Raw genomic sequence first — 20094 nt, forward strand, 5'->3', positions numbered from 1 at the left:
GTAATTTTCCATGTTTACATTAACACTACATTTGTCTTATAACATTCAAATTAAAACTAATCTTTTAACTTAAAATGTATAATTAATGACAAAATTAATATCAGTCTTTCAGACTTTTCAATGCAAAACATTACACCATTATAAATAAAAGTATTTTATTTTTAGTCCATTTTCTGTTTTGTTTTTGCAGAAAATAGTATAAAATTTGAATATCATCAAAATATTTTGTGACTTATCTGTATCACATAAAAAATTGTATGTGCATCCTTAGTATGTGTGCATGTGAATATATCTAACCAAACATCTCTTCCAGATAAACATATACCTGTGTAAGCGTACTGTACCAAGACCCATAATGCATCTGGGTCCACACCCTCCATTTTGATCTCGTCTTGCTTTGCCTCTCGGACATCACTGGTGAACATGGCCGCAAAGTAATCGGACACTGATGAGAGAACCAGTCTAAGAGAGAAAGACAGAGAGAGAAACTGAGATGACATTATACTCACTGAGTGTCCACATGTTTTACATGCTCTCGTTTTTTCACAGCATAGTATGTCTCCAACACAGAAGCTCGTGGCCTGATTGGAGGTAGCTCGCCAAGATGTACTTTTCATCAGAGTGAGCTAATATAATTTGCGTCCCAATTCAGAGACTTTATCCTTCGAAGGCCGCATTCAAAGGCCGATTGCGTCAGCGCGACACTACGAATCCTGTCCCAATTCGAAGGCTCCTTCAAATGCATTTCCCGGGCAATGAAGTATACAACAGATGGGTCCTTCATGGCCTAGCCTACCACAGAATTTTGGGGTTTTGGGTTTCAACTTACTCAAATAACAATTGATACAAATGTAAAAAATGTAAAAAAGCAGTTATAATGTCTTACTAAGATGCAATTTTAAATAGTTTATACTCTTTATTGTACAGAAATGGACCACTGTGAACATATTTAGACAGCTTGTGAAGTGAACCCTGTTTTGTTTTCAGACAGTTGAATATAACTTTCAAAAAAGTTCAGAACAAACGTTTGTCAGCGACAGTTGTCACAGTTGCTAGGCGACAAGAACAATCCTCCGTAGGCTAGACCGTCCTATTTACCAGAGCTCGGTCCGAATATCTCTGCCTTCGAAGGCGTGGCGAAGGAGTCCTTCGAAGGACGCAGCCTCTGAATTAGGAATGTCTCACCCCCTCCAATGTAAATCAAGTATTTATTTGACATATCGGCATTAAGGTTATTTTTTATTTATTTATGAACATGTAATTATAATATAACAGAATAACAACCAAAAAAAAAAAAAAAAAACTATCATGACGTTGAAGTTTCAGTCAAGCACATCCTCACGCTTTTACAGCTACAAGACAGTATTAGCTAGAAAACCTTGTTTGCATCAGGATGAGTAAAGATAGCATTAAAGCAAAGAAAAGGAAACAAAAACATTATTTTCATGAGGAATTTGAGAGAAATTTACCGTTTCATATTTTAATCATCATTAAAACCGTATTTGATTATTGCGATCTAAAAAACTCACAATATATATTGTCCAGCATTAAGCAAAGTTAGCAACCTTCTCACGCATACAGGCACAGCATGAAGCGTAGGTTTCGCTTTGTGTGAAAACATGACGGAAGGCAGATTGCTGAGAGAAATTATATGAAAGAATGTATGAATGAATGAATGAATGAATAATATTAATGTATCTCAAAGGGGGAACCGACTGTCTTCAAAAAGCCACAAGACCTGCCACAAGACCTCACGCTCGTGTGGCAGTACCGACAAGTCTCGGAAATTATATTAGTTTTGTCCCAAGAAGTTGCTAGATTTGTCACTAGGCGCTTTCTTGGAAAAAAAAAAAGTCACTAAACGGGTCTGAAAAGAGTTGACTACACTGGGGGAAACAGCTCTATTTCTGCTGTTCCATAAGCACTACCTGCCAGTGAGTGGATTTACATTTTCATTCAGCCTATGTCTTTTTCTTTTTTTTTAAACCAATGCAAAAATCTGACCAAATTTGTATTTTTGTAGGTGGAAAATTAGCTAATGTGCATTCTAAAAAATCTCAACACTTCAGATAATAAGGTAGCCTATGTAGAATTGTTTGTGTTTATGAATGGTTTATGGAGCAGATAAAATGCCTATAATTTATCATTTTGATCCATTTCATAAAAATAATTTAAAGGCTGAAATGTGAGGTTTATCATTTAATATATTTTTTGTCAAAACTTTATTTGAACACGCAGTACAGTACGTTAGTAGATAACACGTTATGTTGTAAGGCATCCAATGTTAATATTGTAATGTTTATTCAACCAAAAAGTGCATAGCGCTGCTCATTTTATTTGTTGTTTGTTGGTTTTCGACATAAAAACTTTGTGAAATGATTTCAGTGTGTAGTATCAGTACTTTTTGAACATTTCCAGCACATTCTAACAATACGTGATAACCGTGATCCTTTTAGTCACTTTAATCGTAATATGAAATTTTCATACCGTTTCATCTCTAGTTATGATGCACTATAATAAAAACTTTATTGTATACTGTATTAACTACAGTATAATATGCAAAGTACTATGCAAAGTACTGCTTTCCATAAAGAACTGTATTCTGTGATTCTGTTCTTTTCTCTAACATTAAAGGGTGACGTGTATCACTCTTTCAGGTGTACAGTATATCAGTTTGGATTGTTGTTCGTTTGAGAGTTATGACAGTATTGTATAAAATGAGTAGCTCTCAGCCACTTTCATTTTTAAAAAGTGAAATAAGTTTGGAGACCCCTGTATATAGACACTTGTGTTCTGTATGTTACAGTATGATAAAAAAAGGGGAGGGGAGAGAAAATAGACAGAGAGAGAGTGAGAGAGAGAGATTACTGTAAGAGACCTGAGGATCTGTTAACTGAAGCATGGTAAAATGAGGATTTTCTATTCAAATCCAGCTCTGCAGACAAAGATATTCACAAGCACACACACTCATTCAAAGCTTGCGGCTTTAAATCTATTAGACTCATAGCCAAAATGCTAATTACTATATCAAAGAACAGAGAGAGTGTGCGTGCTTGTATTACAGCTTGAAAGGAAGGCAAACTCTGTGAGGTTTGTTTTTGTTTGCTTTACATATTAAGTTACTAAGCAATTTTATTGTTCTGCTTGCATGAATGCTGGTTGTTTAACCCTTTCACACATAAATTTAAAATATTCTGGCTTTATGTCTGAAACCCCAAATAAACATTGTGTGGTTGAAAACACTGAATAGTTGTGATATATGACAGCTCTGAGCACGCCTGTCTCTGGCTGAGCGCTAGCCTGGTTAAAACCAGACCATTCTCAGTAGTAACTGAGTTATGGTCTGGCAAAGCTTCATTAATAACTCATTTCCAAAGGGGCGTCACCAACGGACGTCGCTCAAATGCCTCTGGGCACAATTGGATAGACCTAAAACCAATCAGAGCGATCGTCATCGTGTAAAGCCATATGCTGCGTCCCAATTCGCCTATGTTACACTACGCCATAAAAGTATGTACTCTTTTTGTAAAGAAAAGGTTTTTACTTTTGAATGTATAGCAAAAAAGTAGGCAAGCTTTGGGACATACTACTTTGTCATCTTTATTGGACGGATCTGTCGCGTGCATCCTGTCTCGTAAAAATCATCTTATCACAGTTAAAATCCTCTATTAAATCTAATTTAATTTCCTACCGTTTCAGAGAGAAATGTAGTAGCACGTTCATCTGCCAGTGGGTCTTTCATGGAGACTGTCCTCATGTGTTTGCAATTTGAATATAATAATGCATTTAAAAGTTGAAAGGACGTCGCTCAAATGCCTCTGGGCTAAAACCAATCAGAGCGGTCGTCATCGTGTAAAGCCCGCCCCAACGTTTCTGATTGGTGCCGCGATTTCGACGGATTAGAAATGGGCTTGAATGAGCTCTTTGCCAGACTACTTGCAGAGCAAATCTAATTTTGCCGGAAGTTGTCTGGGTTTTCCCAGGCTAGCTCAGCGCCAGTCAACGTGCGAAAGCACATTTGAATTTAGCAGTTGATCACGTGATGCACTGACCGTTCTAATCCATAGACAGTGTATGTTCTAATCACACCGGTCGGTGTGATCGTACGCTCCAGGGACCAGCCTAGACTGATCACACCAGTGTGATCGTACGTGCGATTAATAAGATTAATAAATATTTGATGAGTCATTTCCATTATATACACATCAAACCAGATTACCAACTGACAACCACTAAACTTTATAAATGCAACATCAACACTCAACTAAAAATGAATAAAACATGATTATAACAGAACACCACTGATATAATCTAGGGCTGCCCTCTACTAAAGATTTTTCTAGTTGACTATAGTAGTCATTCATTTAAACCATTAGTCGGCTAGCCATAAATCATAATAACGAGCCTTTAATTGCCTATATGTTATAGCCTAATCAGCGCTCAAAAGCAAGTATAAAGCTTGCCACAGCGCACCGACAAATGTAATGATTATGAGTGTGTCGTGAAAAAACAGAAGGAGACTGTCTAAACATTTTAATATATTATTAAATATATTTTTTATTATTATTAAAATATATTATTTTGTGTTCAACAGAGGAAAGAAATTCAAACAGGTTTGCAACAACATAAGGGTGAGTAAATGATGACAGAATTTTCATCTTTGGGTGAACTATCCCTTTAATTACTCACCCGAATGTCACTCCAACCCCGTAAGACTTTCGTTCATCTTTGGAAAACAAATGAAGATCTTTTTGGTGAAATCTAAGAGCTTTCTGTCACTCAGAGACTCGATCGCGGGTCGATGTGGAACAGACTGAATTTACTATAGGCTTTTATTTCACATATAAACATTCATAAACCCATACATCAGTTAAGAAAAACAGAAGCTCAAGCATGTTAGCTTGACGTGAGAAAACCAATGAGATACATTCTCGTGTGTTACGCATCATGTTTGAGCTTCTGAAGGAACCAATGAGGTTTGTTCTCGCGAGTCAAGCAGGTTCAGTTGAGATTCTGTTTATGTTCACTCATCAATGTTTATCTGTGAATAGAAGACTAAATTAAATCTGTTCATCATATAAAGCGATCGCGTCTCTTCAGAAAATTTTGACTAAACCGCTCAATTCATATGGATTAGTTTCACTATCTCTATATGAACTTTTTGAAGCATGAACGTGGTAGTTATGTAGACTTTCAGTGGAGGGACAGAAAGCTCTCAGGTTTCTTTAAAAAAAAGATCTTCATTTATTACGAAGATGAACGAAAGTCTTACGGGTTTGGAACGACATAAGGGCGAGAAATTATTGGTTGATTAATTTTCATTTTTGGGTGAACTATCCCTTAAAGTTGTGTAAATGAAGTGAAGTAATCCTGAAAGATTATTGTGAAAAATATCTGGTTCCATCAAACATTTTTGAAAAATGATTGGAGGGATTAGAACATTATTACTAAGTTACCTGCATTTAAAAATAACGTTTTCAATTTGGAATGGAAAGGGATTTTGTTCCCGATTTCAGTTTTGTGAGGATTTTTATTAGTTATTTTTTTCCAGTCATTTCTAATTGCCATTAGAAATATTCATTATTTTACTAGTTTCCTTTCCAATTAATATGAATGAAATAAGCCATCATCATGTTGTAATGCCAGAAAAAGGCCCTGCCCACAACCCGATCTCAGGAGAAAATGTAATTACTTTACAAGTAGGCAAAATTTTATTTAAATTTATACATCTTAGTTTGTATGGAAACATACAGAAAAAAGGTTAGCATGATGGTCCACACATAAAACTAATATTCAGAGAGGCATATGCAGATTGTACGAAAACGTGAGATGATACGAACTGATATGAATTAGGGCTGCACAATTTTGAAGAACTCGTTAAATAATGTGATATTCGATATGCAATACGATAATGCTTTAAGTGTGTAAAATAAATTTCAATTATATTTAAAAACTGAAAATTATATTACCAACACATTTTCACATTCTTTTAGTGAGAATAATTATGTTTTACTGTAGAAGTAAGTGTCATTTTAACGTCAATGTAAACCAGTGTCTGGGTCGACCTAAAACCTATCTTTTGGAGTATTATTAATATCATGCAGTTATCGCAAGCCATAGCAATATGCATACCACCATATTTACATTTGCGATATTTCGATATATCGTGCAGCCATAATATGAATACATCGAAAAGTAAAATAATTGCCTCGAGAGGGTGTTGCGCCTCACACTTCAAAACTTGCTCCTGCACCACTTTAAGCAACATGCAAACGCAGAGATATGGAAACACATGACGCTGGTAATGATGGATACTCATGCAAGAATTATGAAGAAAGAAAAGTAATGAGGCGAGAGAATAAAAGAGAAAGAAAGGGAACACAAATGAGGCTTCAGGAGTGAAAGTATATTACAGCCTGTGAGACTCATTTAGAAGCAGGAGTAACACTCAGCATTTGCCGGCTGCCACTTTCGCCTAACTAACTGAGCAGACTGCTTTAAAACCTTTCACTTTACACACAATAATCTAGCAGTTCTCTGCTGTTTTTGCTCGTATTAAAGTGTCACTGGATAACCGATTCAGCTTTTTTGAATGCTCTTTCTCATAGCAGCCTGAAAGTCTGTGTGCTAAAGCAAGATTTTAGGCAAGCACTTTAGGTTGCAGATGGCGTTCTAGTTAGAAAAAGTACAAAGGCTATTCACTATACAGTGCATGAGTGTGCATCATTATAAATAAACCACCAGCAAAATCTTCCAGCTGCCTGAGGCAGCCTTGCAATCAGCAGAACTATGCCATCAACAAACATGTGGAAACGACACATGAAGAGGGTAAAATAATGAAGGAGAAAATAGGATGAACAGATTAGAGAAGATTAGAGTGATGGAATGCCAAGGTGCTGCTGTTTAAGGGTGATTCTCCAATTAGAGGAATTTTTGTCCCTTTCTATGATTTTGAAGTAGGGCTGTCAAAGTTAACTTGTTAACACGTGTAAAATTTATACATTTTAAAGCTACAGTATTAATGCATTTATTCAATTTGACAATATAATGGCTACATTTTGTTTCGTGTGTTTTCCAAAATCTGTGTGGATCGGAACTGACGCACACAAGTCCCTATAGCAAAGCATGCATTTAACAGTAAATGATAGAGACAGACCATCTATATGGGTAATTTATTTATAAATCAATCACAAATACGACGTTGGTTTAACAGAGGTAAAGCTATTTGCACTCTTTGTATGGTGGAATTGAATCATCAACAAAGTTCCTCCCACGAGTGAAATACTCTCATGCATAGAGATGTTAATGTGAAAATTAAGTAAAAAAAAAAATGTTGTGGAAGTTGTTTTATTGAATTACAGCAAATTCCATTTCCTGGTTGTTCTGATGCAGATTGAGAAATACAAAATCTGGCATTTTCTGTACGTGCGAAATTTTTTTATTGCAGAATCTAATTATTACATATAGGCTTATTATTTAATTTACTTTGAATCTATTGCATTAACGTGTTAACTAAAAAAAAACTAAAAAAACATAAAGATAAGATAACATTAAGAACTTTTGTCTCTATAATTACATTTTCATAAATCTGCCAATCTGAAATTATGCCAGATATGTGAGTTTGAGGATCGTGTAATTTACTGTAAGAATTTTATATCATGATTTTAGAGTAAGTTTATTGGGTGTCATTATCTAAACCAGTGAGTTTTAATAACTTTGATTCAGAAACAATAATTTCCTTTTTACAAGTTCAGAATTAACTGACAGCAAGCTAACTTGTGTTATGTAGTACTGTAAATACAACGTTTTCACATAAAAACTGAAGCATTTTTATTTAAAATAACAATATAAAAATACATATAAAATAAAAAAATATTTGGGTGTGCATAATTTGTGTATGGAGGAAAGACCTTTGATGTACTTCATGCACTGAAATGACATACTTAAAAAAAAATTACAAACTCTCTAAGCTGGATTTAGACCCTAAGAAACTAAGCTGGAAAAACATTTTGGAAAAATGCAAACACAGCATGAGTGGAAATCTGTGGAACGGCGGGGGGGGGAAGAATACAACAACTGTGTCTGAATCAGTCCGTTTTATTTCACTTTAAAAACAGTTAACAGTATAAAATATTCTCAAATGCAACATTACAATCTTGTAATATAACTTTTGTAATCTATGTTTTGTACGTTCACAATACATTACACAAATACACACACAAATCATTTTATTTCTGTATTATACTTCAGTCATTTGCATTTGTACTCTGCACTGAACATATATGTGAATGCATTTTTGCATTTTTAATAACTTTTGATACTTTTATTCCACAACATTGATGAAAAGCGACACTGTGTAATATTTTAAGTTGATTCTTAGCAAAAAAACACCTTGTTTTTTTTTTAAATGATATGTGCTCATTAATGTGTAATTACTTCTACCAACTAATCAAGTATTCTCGTAAGCATAGAATCTGCCTTTTAGAATACATACGAGCGAGTCGCTCGAATGGCGGCAGCCATGTTGCGCCTCCATCTTGAAAATACATTAGCCAAAGAGGGACATACCTGGAAATTCAAGCTTCGCCTTTCGCGTTTTTACACTCAGTGGCACCGTGACGAATGCGAGGGGGAGATTACTCGCGACTGCCGGCAGATTTGAATAATACGGCCACCGTAGGAGTTAAAATGCCCTTGGAATGGGAGGGGCTAGAAAGTAATATTCAGTTGGTAGTCATAAACAATTTCACCGCTAGATGGGAGAAAATCCTACACAGTGTAGCTTTAACAAATACGTTTAATCAGTCAACACACACACACGCACAGTAAGAATAGATGCAGTTTGTGCCTGAGATTGCGTCTCAAACTAGCCCCAGTCCACCTCTCCATAAATCTAGAAACACTCAGGCCCTGTTTGCATCTGGTATTAAGATGTGTTTTGGTCGACTGGATCACTTTGAAGTAGACAAGGGAGACACATTCCTGTTTACACCTGGTGTTTTATTCTCTCTCTTTTATCCACTTCCAACCACTTCTTCCCTGATTTCTTCGAGGGTGACATGAACGTAATCCGGTCTTAATGCATTTTTGACTACCTCTGGAAGTGCTCAAAAGTGGACAAGCTCAAAAGATTTTAGAGTCCGTTTACACCTGTATTTAGCATCGTCCACTTGTGATCCGATCGACCAAAACTCATCTTAATACCAGGTGTAAACAGGGCCTCACATGATAAATGGTTTTTGAACACCTGTCTCTCCCTATCAGCATCACAGGGGAATCTCACTTGTCAAAGTCCAAAGTCTCATGAATAATATCAAGATCTGATGTATGTGTTCAGTGCAGTCTATCTCTAAAACATGAATGTCACAAACACATGACATCCTCTCAATGTTGATTTCAAACCAAGAAGATGAAAATAGTCCCCCAAAAAAAGAACCCTTAAACTAAACCTTTCCCCTTAAAATTATTTAATTGTTGTAAGATCTCAAAAAAAGATATTATGTAAAGTTAAATTATGTTTTTTGTCCAAGAAACATTGACTAACATTATAAAGAGAGACACTTTATGAATTGGTCAAACCTCGGCCAACATTTACATCCTCATTTTCATGTAGTGTAATATTTGCAATACAATGCAGTTTACAACCGAGAAGACACACATCTACTCAACGCTTCAACTGCCTGCTTAAACTGATCTTGCTTTGAGTTTTGAAAATGTCGATTGTTTTAATTTTGTATTTTGGTTTTCAATTTAGTTAGGTAGTTTAAATTGGGCATAAATAGTGATTTTAGGTATAATTTTAGTTTTCATATGTTGTAATCATACCTTGTTCCATCTCTATAACAGACACTCCACATTATCAGAAGCCATACTCAAAATAATACCATCAGAGTTTTGAAAGTCCAAAGTTGTATTTGTAAAATTCAGAAACTGTAATACTTGCTGACAATGAAATGTGCTATAAATGTGCCACTGCTGCTACGTTCAGCAGTAAAATTTAACTACCATCACTCATCTCCAGCATCTCCAGGGCATTTGTGATTCAGCAGCATGAACTGGATCCACTCAGATCTTGTGTCAGAGGCCCAACACTGGAGAAAAACTTGTCATTGGACTTGCTAAAGTTTGTGCGGTTTAGTTTGAGGCCATTTGGTTCAACATTTGGTTTGGTTGTATAAATCATTTGAATCATGTGTACAGTTTTTTTTGTTACCTGTGTGCCGGTATCCTGCGGTCTCCGGCGAGAAGGACGACATCACAGAGTTTCCTGGTCCTCAGGTAGGCCTCCATGCGTCTGAAGGTGTGTTCAGCGTGACTGTGTGCCTGGAAATGTTCATCTGACACACACGGCTCCATCGACGCACATGAGGACAAAGTCGCACTGCTGTTAGACGTCCTGAAAACACATATGCTCTGTGTTAGAAAATTCAATCAGAATCAGACTTAATGTGTTCATTATAGCATTTGTTCACATATATACATATATATACACACACACATATATATATATATATATATATATATATATATATATAAATATTAAATACAATGACAAAAAATGACAAAAGCACAACGAAATTACAAAAAAATAAAAATAAAAATAAAATATTGAAATAAAAGCGAATTCAAAATATCAATAAAAGTATAATGAAAATATAATAAAAATATGAAAGATTATAAAATCAGTATTTAAACTGGAAATCTAAAATATTGATTGGTCATTTTTGTAATTAATTATTTTTTATTTTGTAACTTTACAGCAGAAATCCCAGAAATATCTAACACTATAATAATTTGAAATATTGTGTTAGACAATAAGGGGCCTTTGAGTAAAAGGTTGAGAACCTTTACAAAAATATTTGAGGACCCCCAAGTCTACCACAGAACAGAAACATATTTCATTTTACAAAAAAAATCTAAATCATTTTAAAAGGAGGCATGAGCTTTCCTTGCAAAATTAATGCTACACGCTTAAAATTACACACACATGCACACGATCAATGGATGGATAAATATAGAGGGCTTTAGAGAGCTGTTAGTAATTAGCTTTGATGATAAAGCTGCCATGAAATACACAAAGCAATTTAGCCGGTTCCCAAACGGCTGTCGTCTCTACTGCCTCTCGCTCTCTCCATTTATCACTCGCTTCCTGTCATTCTTGTCTCTCTCTCTCCATCTCTGCAGATTGCCTTGCAATCCCCATTTCCCATGTTCACACTTATTTTCTCTCCTAATGTTGCTCTTGTGAACACATCTCTATAGTAAAAATTCTGTCCACATTTAAGGCCGCTGAGCTTCTGACTCAACCAGGATCCTTGATAATGAATAGTTCTTGCTGTAATTAATCACAATAGCCAGCAAGTGAGCCTGTGGAGAAGACGATAGTGAACTCTAACTGCTCGTTCTTTTCAATGAATCACAAGTTAACAGGCTAACACTCTCAAGCACTGAAATGCAAGTCATCTTCGGTCATATCCGTTACTGAGAACCAGAACTTCAGGTTTGTGAGAATGATATATCAGCTAAATCATTCTAATAACCCGATGTGTGCTCATATTACAAGTGAAATTAAATTCAAAACAGATCTTTATTGTGATAAAATACATACACTACAGAAAATAGTATTAGTTATTGTTTAACATACTTGATTGAAGGATTTCTCAGTTTGGAAGAAAAGCTGTGTGTGGGTGACATGTTAGAACCATAATTAAACTTTGTTTGTTTGTGATGGTGATTGACATGGTGAAAGGGGGATTATTTGTGAAATGCATCAATTGATATTGGTATAATGACACAAGTTGAATCCATTTCTAGAGTCTTGGTCATGCTATTGGCAAATATCGGTCCAGGGAAGAGCAACGTGTCCCAGTAATGATCTCTGGGGTTTCAATGTTCTCTGCAGCAGGAGATAAAAGCAGTTAGACTACAACCTTTTATAAGCCAAGACCTCTCAGCCTCACAGATCATGATCAAATGGAAAATCTATTTCATTCAAGCAGAAAGTTGAAAACAGAGCTCATTCACACACACAGCTTTCAATCACACCATTTGAAAAGAAGACAGATGGGGAAATGATGAGAAAGAGTATGAGTATATTTGATCTCTCAGCTGCAAATCTCTAAACGCAATTAAAGACTTGCAGTCAGACGAGAGTCAAAACCTAGTCTATCAAGTACCTTAGGGAAAGATTGAGAGAGAGGAGGAAGAAAAATTCATGGAGAAGAAGAGGCTTCATGAAGATTTGAAATTTGCTATATGGCAGAGGGCCAGATTTTTTGATAATTCCTCAAATTTGTCTCTTAAAAGTAACGTATGGTTTCAGAAAATCTGGAACACAGTGATCAAGTTGTATGGACTAATTTGATGGTGCTTTTAGTCCTTTTTGTTCCTGATCACTTCCGTTGTATGGACAAGAGCAGTGTTGTAGTCGAGACCAGCTCATTTAAGTCCAGGTCGAGTCAAGACCAAGACCAAAACAGGGTCAAGTCAAGACAAGTCACAATTCAGACAGTGTAAATATGCTTTCCTTTGCAGCTAATGAAGCCAAATTTCGGGTCAGTGTCACGACATAATAGTATAGAACAGATCATATATGTGCAAGATGGCACAAACCACAAAAAAGTTAAGCAGTGTTGTAGTTCTCAAGAATTACTGCAGATGATTCATGTTAATCAAGCAGTTCGAAAAAAGTTCAATCCACTGATTTACATGAACCATATGACGACCTGAGCATGAAATAGCATTTCGTTTTAGTTAATCAGTTCATTTGGAGAGGTAAATATAGAGTCCAAAACAAGATGGAAAACTAAGGATGCACAATATATCGGTATCGCCCGATATATGTTCATTTTTAATGTCATTGTTATCGGCCCAATTAAAATATTAAAGCAGATAAATAATGGATTATTTACTTCAGCTGAGACACTTCAGATGCTGTTCAGACCCTGTTCGCCATGATGGTTTTGGATTGCTTGAAATATGATTGAAAAAAAGGAAAATACAGTTAAGTGTAACACAAGTCTGTCATATAGGCTATTTAAAATTCTAATGAGAACATAATTATAATTGACCGTTCACAAAGACCCACCCCCTTTAGTTACTGTTGCTATGTCCGACAAGCCATGCCGCTCTCACGCCTCACCATGTTCTCACGCAGTGAAAAATACATCGCGGAGCAGAGAGGACACTGACAACACGCTGACATACAGGACAGACTAGGTTACTTTTGATTTGAAACAAAGTCTCAACTTTCAAATTTGGTCATTTTTTAAAGAAATGTTAACAATTAATAGGCTACCATTTTGTGGCTCTTTAAGGTGTCGTGACAGATCGCTGTGGTGCCTCAGTTAAAGCCTCTCATGAACCAACCCTCTCTTCCTTCTAGTTAATTTATAGCATCAAATAAACATGAATGAACATCAGAAGGAATGTTGTTTTAACCGCGGAAAGACGTCAGTACACTCCGTTTTTCAAGTTCAAATCCTCCAATGTTAATCTACTAACTCTCCTGACTGCTTTGTCGGACAAAAATAGCGGATTCTGCGAATGGTGGATTATGATTAGTCAGATCGCCTGTCAATCAAAGTCCCTGCGAAGGGTCAATTGTGTGCTTGGGACATGGATTTTAAATGGTGAGACTTTTGTTTTTGTAATCAGGCTCTCAAAAATTATATAAAAACTTGGATTTAGATGTATCGGCCAATATATCGGTTATTGGCTTTCAGGTATAAAGAAATATCGGTATCGGCCAAAATTTTCACATCGGTGCATCACAAACGAAAACCATGTAAATAGGTTCTTAGACTCATTTTCAAGACCGGTCTCAAGTACCACAACACTGGACGAGAGCAGTAACAGTTTTCTTTAAAATCCCTCATTCACAGAAGAAAGTAATCCATGTGGGTTTGAATTTTTATGTTTGGGTTAACTGTTCCTTTAAGACAGGGATTTTGAAAGTAAGAGAAGCAGACAGGAAGAAGAGTGCAGATGCCGAGACGAACTGCAGAGATTCTCTCTCTTAAGCGCTTTAGTAAGTTATGGGTAGCAGGTTTTCACCCTCTGGCTCTTCTCAATGCCAAAATTATTTAGTCTCAAATGAAAACAGAGACCAGAGGCAACATAAAACACATACACAAATATACTCACAGCAAACACACAGGCAAACTAACAATCCTCCAAACACGACCTATAAGTAAACATCACACACACCCCTGCATGAGCGCAAACACACAGGAGAGAGGCAGCAAGTTATCTCAAAAAGCCAGATAAACACCTGCCAGTTCCTGAACATCCCCAGTGGACACTCGTCCATTCATATTTGCACTCTTTTTCTTACTCCCTTTTCACAGAACATTCTCCTTATTTCCTGTCTTCCTCCTCTGTTCTTTCTGTCAAACATTGGGGTGTAACAGTAACTGAAAGTAGTGACACTAACATTCAGTATCCTTTACAGTCTCCACAGTAATGATTTTTCAGTAATAAGCTTCTTTTTCTAACAAATAAAAGTGTGAAAACGCTACACTGCTGTTTTTATTTCACATAGTTAGAACATGCAGCACTGCCAACAAAACTAAAGCAATAATTAAACAAGCATTTCTAAGCTTTCCTCACTCTTATATGGCATTGGACGGCGTGAAAAAGGTTAAAAGTTATGAGTAGCATTTAGCTTGGAAATCAACTATTTCAAAGCAGCTTCTCCAACACTGTTGGAGACACTGCTGTCTTTCACTCTTTACTTTCAGTGAACTTAATTTTATACCTTTCAGAATTCCCTCTCTCTCGCCCTTTGGCTCTTTTCCCTAATCACTCAATTTTTTCAGTCTATGCTATTGTTAGTTTCCATTCGGCTACAAGCATAAGGCTCTCTCTCTCTACTCCATCTCCTTCTCATTTTATGAATATTCTGCTCTATTTTTTAAACCTCATGCTGTCAAAAGATCTGACATTCAGTCCTCCAAAATGAAAAGTTAAAATATGCATATTCATGTCTGATCACTTCAGTTGAGGGTAAAGAAAAGTGAGGTGGTTTCCAGGCGATAATGAGCACCATTGATATCTGCTGTCATTTCAGAATGGATTTGAGCTGGGATTACGACACCATTTGGAGATCTGGATCAGATTTAAGCCTCTGTAGGCCAATTCTGAAGGGAATGAGGGAATATATCAGATAGAGAGGGGAAAAAGAGATTTTACATTTTAAAAAATTCTGGTGAACATTATGAAGCATATCAAACAGCATCTTACAAGACTCTGAGTCTTATTCTACAAATGGAAACACATAACCAAACATTCATATATTGACGACTTGTGCAGTTGAGGACACACGCACATAGAAAGCCATAAAAAAAGGAAAGGAAAAGGGTGAAAAAAGAGGAACAGGAAAGAGGAGGAGGAAATGGAACTGAAAGGGGAAAATGGTGTCATGTGGGAAATTAAAGACAAGCAGTCCAAAATATCAATTCAACACTTCCAAAACAGCAAACAAGAAACGAGTTTTAACCTGCCTGATAGAGCAGATATACAAAAATAATCTTTATAAATCCTTCTGGGGACATTCTGCTCTTGATCACTTGACTTTATCCATAAAGCCAGAAGCTCTTTTCTAGCTCTCACAAGAAACTTTTTAAAGTTTAAAACACTGTTTTCAGGGTTCGAATTGAGGGAGGAATAAGGAGTCCAGGACTACGCATTTGAGTTAAAGAAATCTGTTAAATGATTGCCCCTGACATAACATTTGATTGTTTTTCATGTATTACATTTTTAATCAGAGAACTGCAAGTTCTAGACATGCCCAAGTGTGAAGCATTTTATGTTCCGAAGATGATTGAAAGTCTTAAAGGGTTAGGAACAACATGAGGCTGAGTAAAATGATAACAGAATAGCCTAATGTATTAGGTAATAATGTTTTACTTTTCTTTTTATGGAAAAAAAAAGTCTTGAGCACCATTTGATCACTGAAAGTGTTCTCCTGCCCAGGCTTTACTCATCCCTCTAGACATAAAAAAACGTAGCCTACACTATAAATTGAAGACCCAAAATAAAACCCATCTTTCACTAATCCCAGACAAAAAATTGAGAATTTAACCACAAAATAAAGGATTCCTCCCACACTCTCCATTGCTCTAGTTGACTGTAGAGTAAGATCTACGCATGTCCACATAAATGGAAGTGTGAGCCGGAGGCAAAGAGAAAGGAAGAGCTCTGGTTTGAATGCTCAAAGGATATCAGATGCTTTGCCCCACTATCTCAAGATCATAATTGCAGTTTTCAGTCGGCTAGACGGTTTTCTTCATCTTCCTCTCTCTCTCTATCACTCTCTCACTTTTCTGTAAGTCATAAACAGCCCGAGGGCCTGGAGTCATCCTTGAATACCCAAATAGTCATTACTTATTTGTGCTTCTACTATAACAAACCTTGTGTTTGAAAAAACAAAGATGTGGCAGTAAAAGGCACATGCATATGTGGTTTGTGAACCCATATTATGAGGGCCATTTTCACTGAAGTACATTTGGAGGATGGGGGGGAAAAAGAAGAAAAAGAAAAAATATTCACAAACTACGTTAATATGTGCACCAATAATGTGATTATTTCCAACTTAAGATGTTTACATGACACGAACAAACCTCTCCCGTTCACAATACATTTTAATTATTCGCTAAGAATTATGGTTATTTTTACCGCCATTATTCACACACCCCACAGCACAAGTGATGAACAGTGATATAGTATGCGTTACTGGCCATTGTTTTAGTCTATTTATGTCAAATTCAAAACGCATTTCTATTGGCAAAACTTTTTTTTTTTTACCTATTTCGGTGACACGCCTACATGTCTTCATTCATGTCACACAACATTGTCAACATAAACTCAGTTTCTTTAGCAACCCAAAAATGTGATGCCTTCTTCACCGCCATGATTACGAATCTGCGCATGATAGAACAGCACGTGCACACTTTGATCAGAGTGGAATAAATGCAATTTAAGTGTTTACCTACTGTTTTTTTTATTTATTCAATTTGGCATACGCCACATATTTTACACAGATTAATGTTTGCCTTGCTGAAAAATCCAGCACTACTGGTCACCAGAATAAGGCTTTTTTTCTATGCTGGGACAAGCATGGAATACTGATTGCTGGTTTGCTGGTCACCAGCATAGGAAACAGGAGTTTACCAGTTAAATTTTGCTTTAGAACAGCATGACTATGCTGGTCCACCAACTAAACCATTGCCAGCACTATACCAGCTCTAACCAGCATAAACCATCATGGAGCAACGGGGAATTCATGTTGATTTATGCTAGATTTTTCAATTGATTATGAGCTTAATCCCATCAATTTGATCGAAACATTGTTTTTACATGTGGTAAAGTTCAATCCCAATATTGCCTAAATCTTATTATAATTGCATTATGATGGTGCATGTAATTGTGTGCATCTGTATGCATCTGTCATTGGAGGTAAATAGCAAGGTAGTGAGAGTCAGTTCTCACAGTTTTCAGATTCAGTCTCTGACGTGTGTGTTTGTGCGGTTATCTCTTCCTGGTATGAACTCTAAGGAGCAGCAGCAATAGGTTCAATCTACCGTCTCCAAGGTGATGAGTGACTAAGTGCCTTTCAGATACCACACTGACAGACCCACATCCTTTGCTCTCTCATATAAAAAACCCTAGTAAACATACCCACTCACACATGCTAGTACCAAAGTATGAAGTCCACAATACAGTCAAACAAGGAACAAAGCTGATGGCACATATTTATAGGTCATTAATAAGAGACGACCACAGAATGAATCGTCAAACCCAAGAATGGGTATCAGATCAGGAAGACAGACACCCTTGTCCATACAAAACATGTACAGTGACATTCTGCAATCCCATAAAGCATTGTAACGCCTAACATACTGTAGAACTGAAGTCTGTTTTCATCTTTTGAACTCTCGCATAAAAGATTCACAGCTGTTCATCACACTAAGGATCTGTGAGGGAACATTAAGCACAATTTATGTACACATTACTTCCTAACTGAAACAAAAGTGTTTATTGGACGTTAGCCTACATGATATTCACTCTACTACACGCAAATGAGCTAATGCATCAAAGGTGAGATAAGAGCTTTGCATGTCACAAAAGGAGTATACATTTAAAATCTCTTTCTCTCACATCGATAGTTCACCAAACAATGAAAACTATGTCATTATTAGTGAAACCCCATGTTGTTCCAAGGCTTACTTTTTTCTGTGGAACAACAATGAAGAAATTGTCTTTTTCATGAAATAAAACAAAATATGATGACTTATTCTTGTAAATTTCAAGCTTCATAATGGATGAAAAACATTACATGTATTGTATTGTAGTGATTGTGTGAGAAACAGATCCCGACAAACTTGACATCTGTCCTTGTCTACTCTTGTATGTGGCGATCATAAGAGATATGGATGTCTAATTAGTGAACAAATTATGTGTTTCAGTCTAATCTTTTCAATGAATCGGTTGATCTAATTCACAAAACTGCTCTGGGCTGCATTCCTCTAAATCATTGTGAGCTAAGTTAATCATAGAGGCCAGTGATGCCAAGTCTGCAGTTTTCCCACGAAATTGGGCTACTTTTAAGTTGTTGCTTGTTGGGTTAATTTTTTTCCGCCGTGGGTTGATTTCTACCCCTGTATGTACTATTTTGGCGCTCCAACACCCCCCAAAACATCCCCCAGACTTACAAATTCAGAGGAAAATTTGGCCGCCCGACGGAGAAATTTGCATTGGGCTATATTTCAGGCTACTTTGACTGGCCATTGGGCTACTTTTGTTGCAAAGACCTGACAACTATGGTAAAGAGTCCAATGGTGGCAATGGTTCTACAATCTAATTAATCTTACGATTTTCAGAATCGCAGGCCATGGCTGCATTTCCCAAAAGCACTGTAAGCATATTGGTGCCATTGATTTCTATGATCTAGGCTTACGATACTTTTGGGGAAACAGCCCTAAATGATTCATTCATGATTGAAACTGACTGAGTGAATTTAGCTCACTGACTCGATCTGCTGTTAATAACTCACAGGTAAGAAGATTAGCAGTGAATTACAACTTAAATGTGGGTCGTTACTCACAAAATTACTGTATGGCTTCTCAAGGCCTGGAATATAGCACATAACAGTTACACTTTTATGGTACTTTTATATCCTTTTTGAGATTTGACAGTCACTTACTGTCAGTGCATGAAAAAAATATCAAAAATAATATTTGTTGATCTGCAGAGGTCTAACAAAGTCTTATAGGTTTGGAACAACACAATGAGTGAGTAAATGACATGCTGAGGTGAAGTAACACCACACCCAACACATTATAACAGCCATGGAGAACACTTTCGATAAGACATTTGCCAAAATCTATAAAATATGAGACTGCTGTTGTTATTCAACCTTCTAAACAAGAGGTGGGGTGCGGTTCTTCTCATAACTGGTCAAGATTTTTTTTTTTTTCACCATTTCTAATCATCCTTTTTGCCTTGACTAGTTCATTTTAAATGTTCCTGCGGTGTGACAAATTCATTTTTATACACACAAACATTCAATGCTATGTCTCAGTTAACACAAGGTCATAAAAGCATCATGCTTAATAATTTCTAAATGATTATTTCACTGCAGATTCCCAAAAAAATATCAACTTCATATCAACTGCCCAGTTATATCTGCATTAAATAATTTAGTGCATTGTACTCAACATCATCATGACATTAAGGTGTGAATGCATTTTCTTTTCTTTTGACCAACACCAACTATGTTCAGCACAATTGACACATGCAAGACACAGCCCAATATAAATCAATTCCACAAATACACAAAAAGGACGCACCAAAAGAAAATTCCAAAGATTTCATATTTAAGGAAAAATAAATGCAAGCACATTTTACTGTCTGTAAAATGTTTTTGACATCCAGTTAATTATTTGAATATACCATATGCACTATTTATCACACAGAGAAAGTGTGAGGAAACAAAAAGGAGAGCTCGTGGTAACAGTTTAATCTTAATAGAGAACAGCTGGCGATGCATCTGTTGTGAAGTGGTACCAGTTCGGTACAAGCGCCCTGCTGCTG

The 20094-nt window shown here is 36.4% G+C and overlaps 1 protein-coding gene and 1 long non-coding RNA gene across 3 annotated transcripts in view; both read right to left on the reverse strand.

The window, feature by feature from the left end:
• Positions 1-20094, reverse strand: part of LOC309494947 — a 161030-nt gene that overhangs the window by 134709 nt on the left and 6227 nt on the right. The window lies entirely within an intron of this gene.
• The window catches only part of klhl5 (kelch-like family member 5), a 77713-nt gene that overhangs the window by 28064 nt on the left and 29555 nt on the right, over positions 1-20094 (reverse strand). For both annotated transcript variants that reach the window (XM_082164424.1, XM_082164423.1), the window contains exons 2-3: positions 10214-10396; positions 326-462 (exon numbers count right to left, since the gene is read on the reverse strand). In XM_082164424.1, the coding sequence (XP_082020550.1) occupies positions 326-462; positions 10214-10356 (280 nt within the window). In that variant the 5' untranslated portion in view covers positions 10357-10396. The remainder of the gene's footprint in view (positions 1-325; positions 463-10213; positions 10397-20094) is intronic.

Source organism: Leuciscus leuciscus (assembly GCF_965113295.1).
Source record: "Leuciscus leuciscus genome assembly, chromosome: 3".
Taxonomy (NCBI): Eukaryota; Metazoa; Chordata; class Actinopteri; order Cypriniformes; family Leuciscidae; genus Leuciscus; species Leuciscus leuciscus.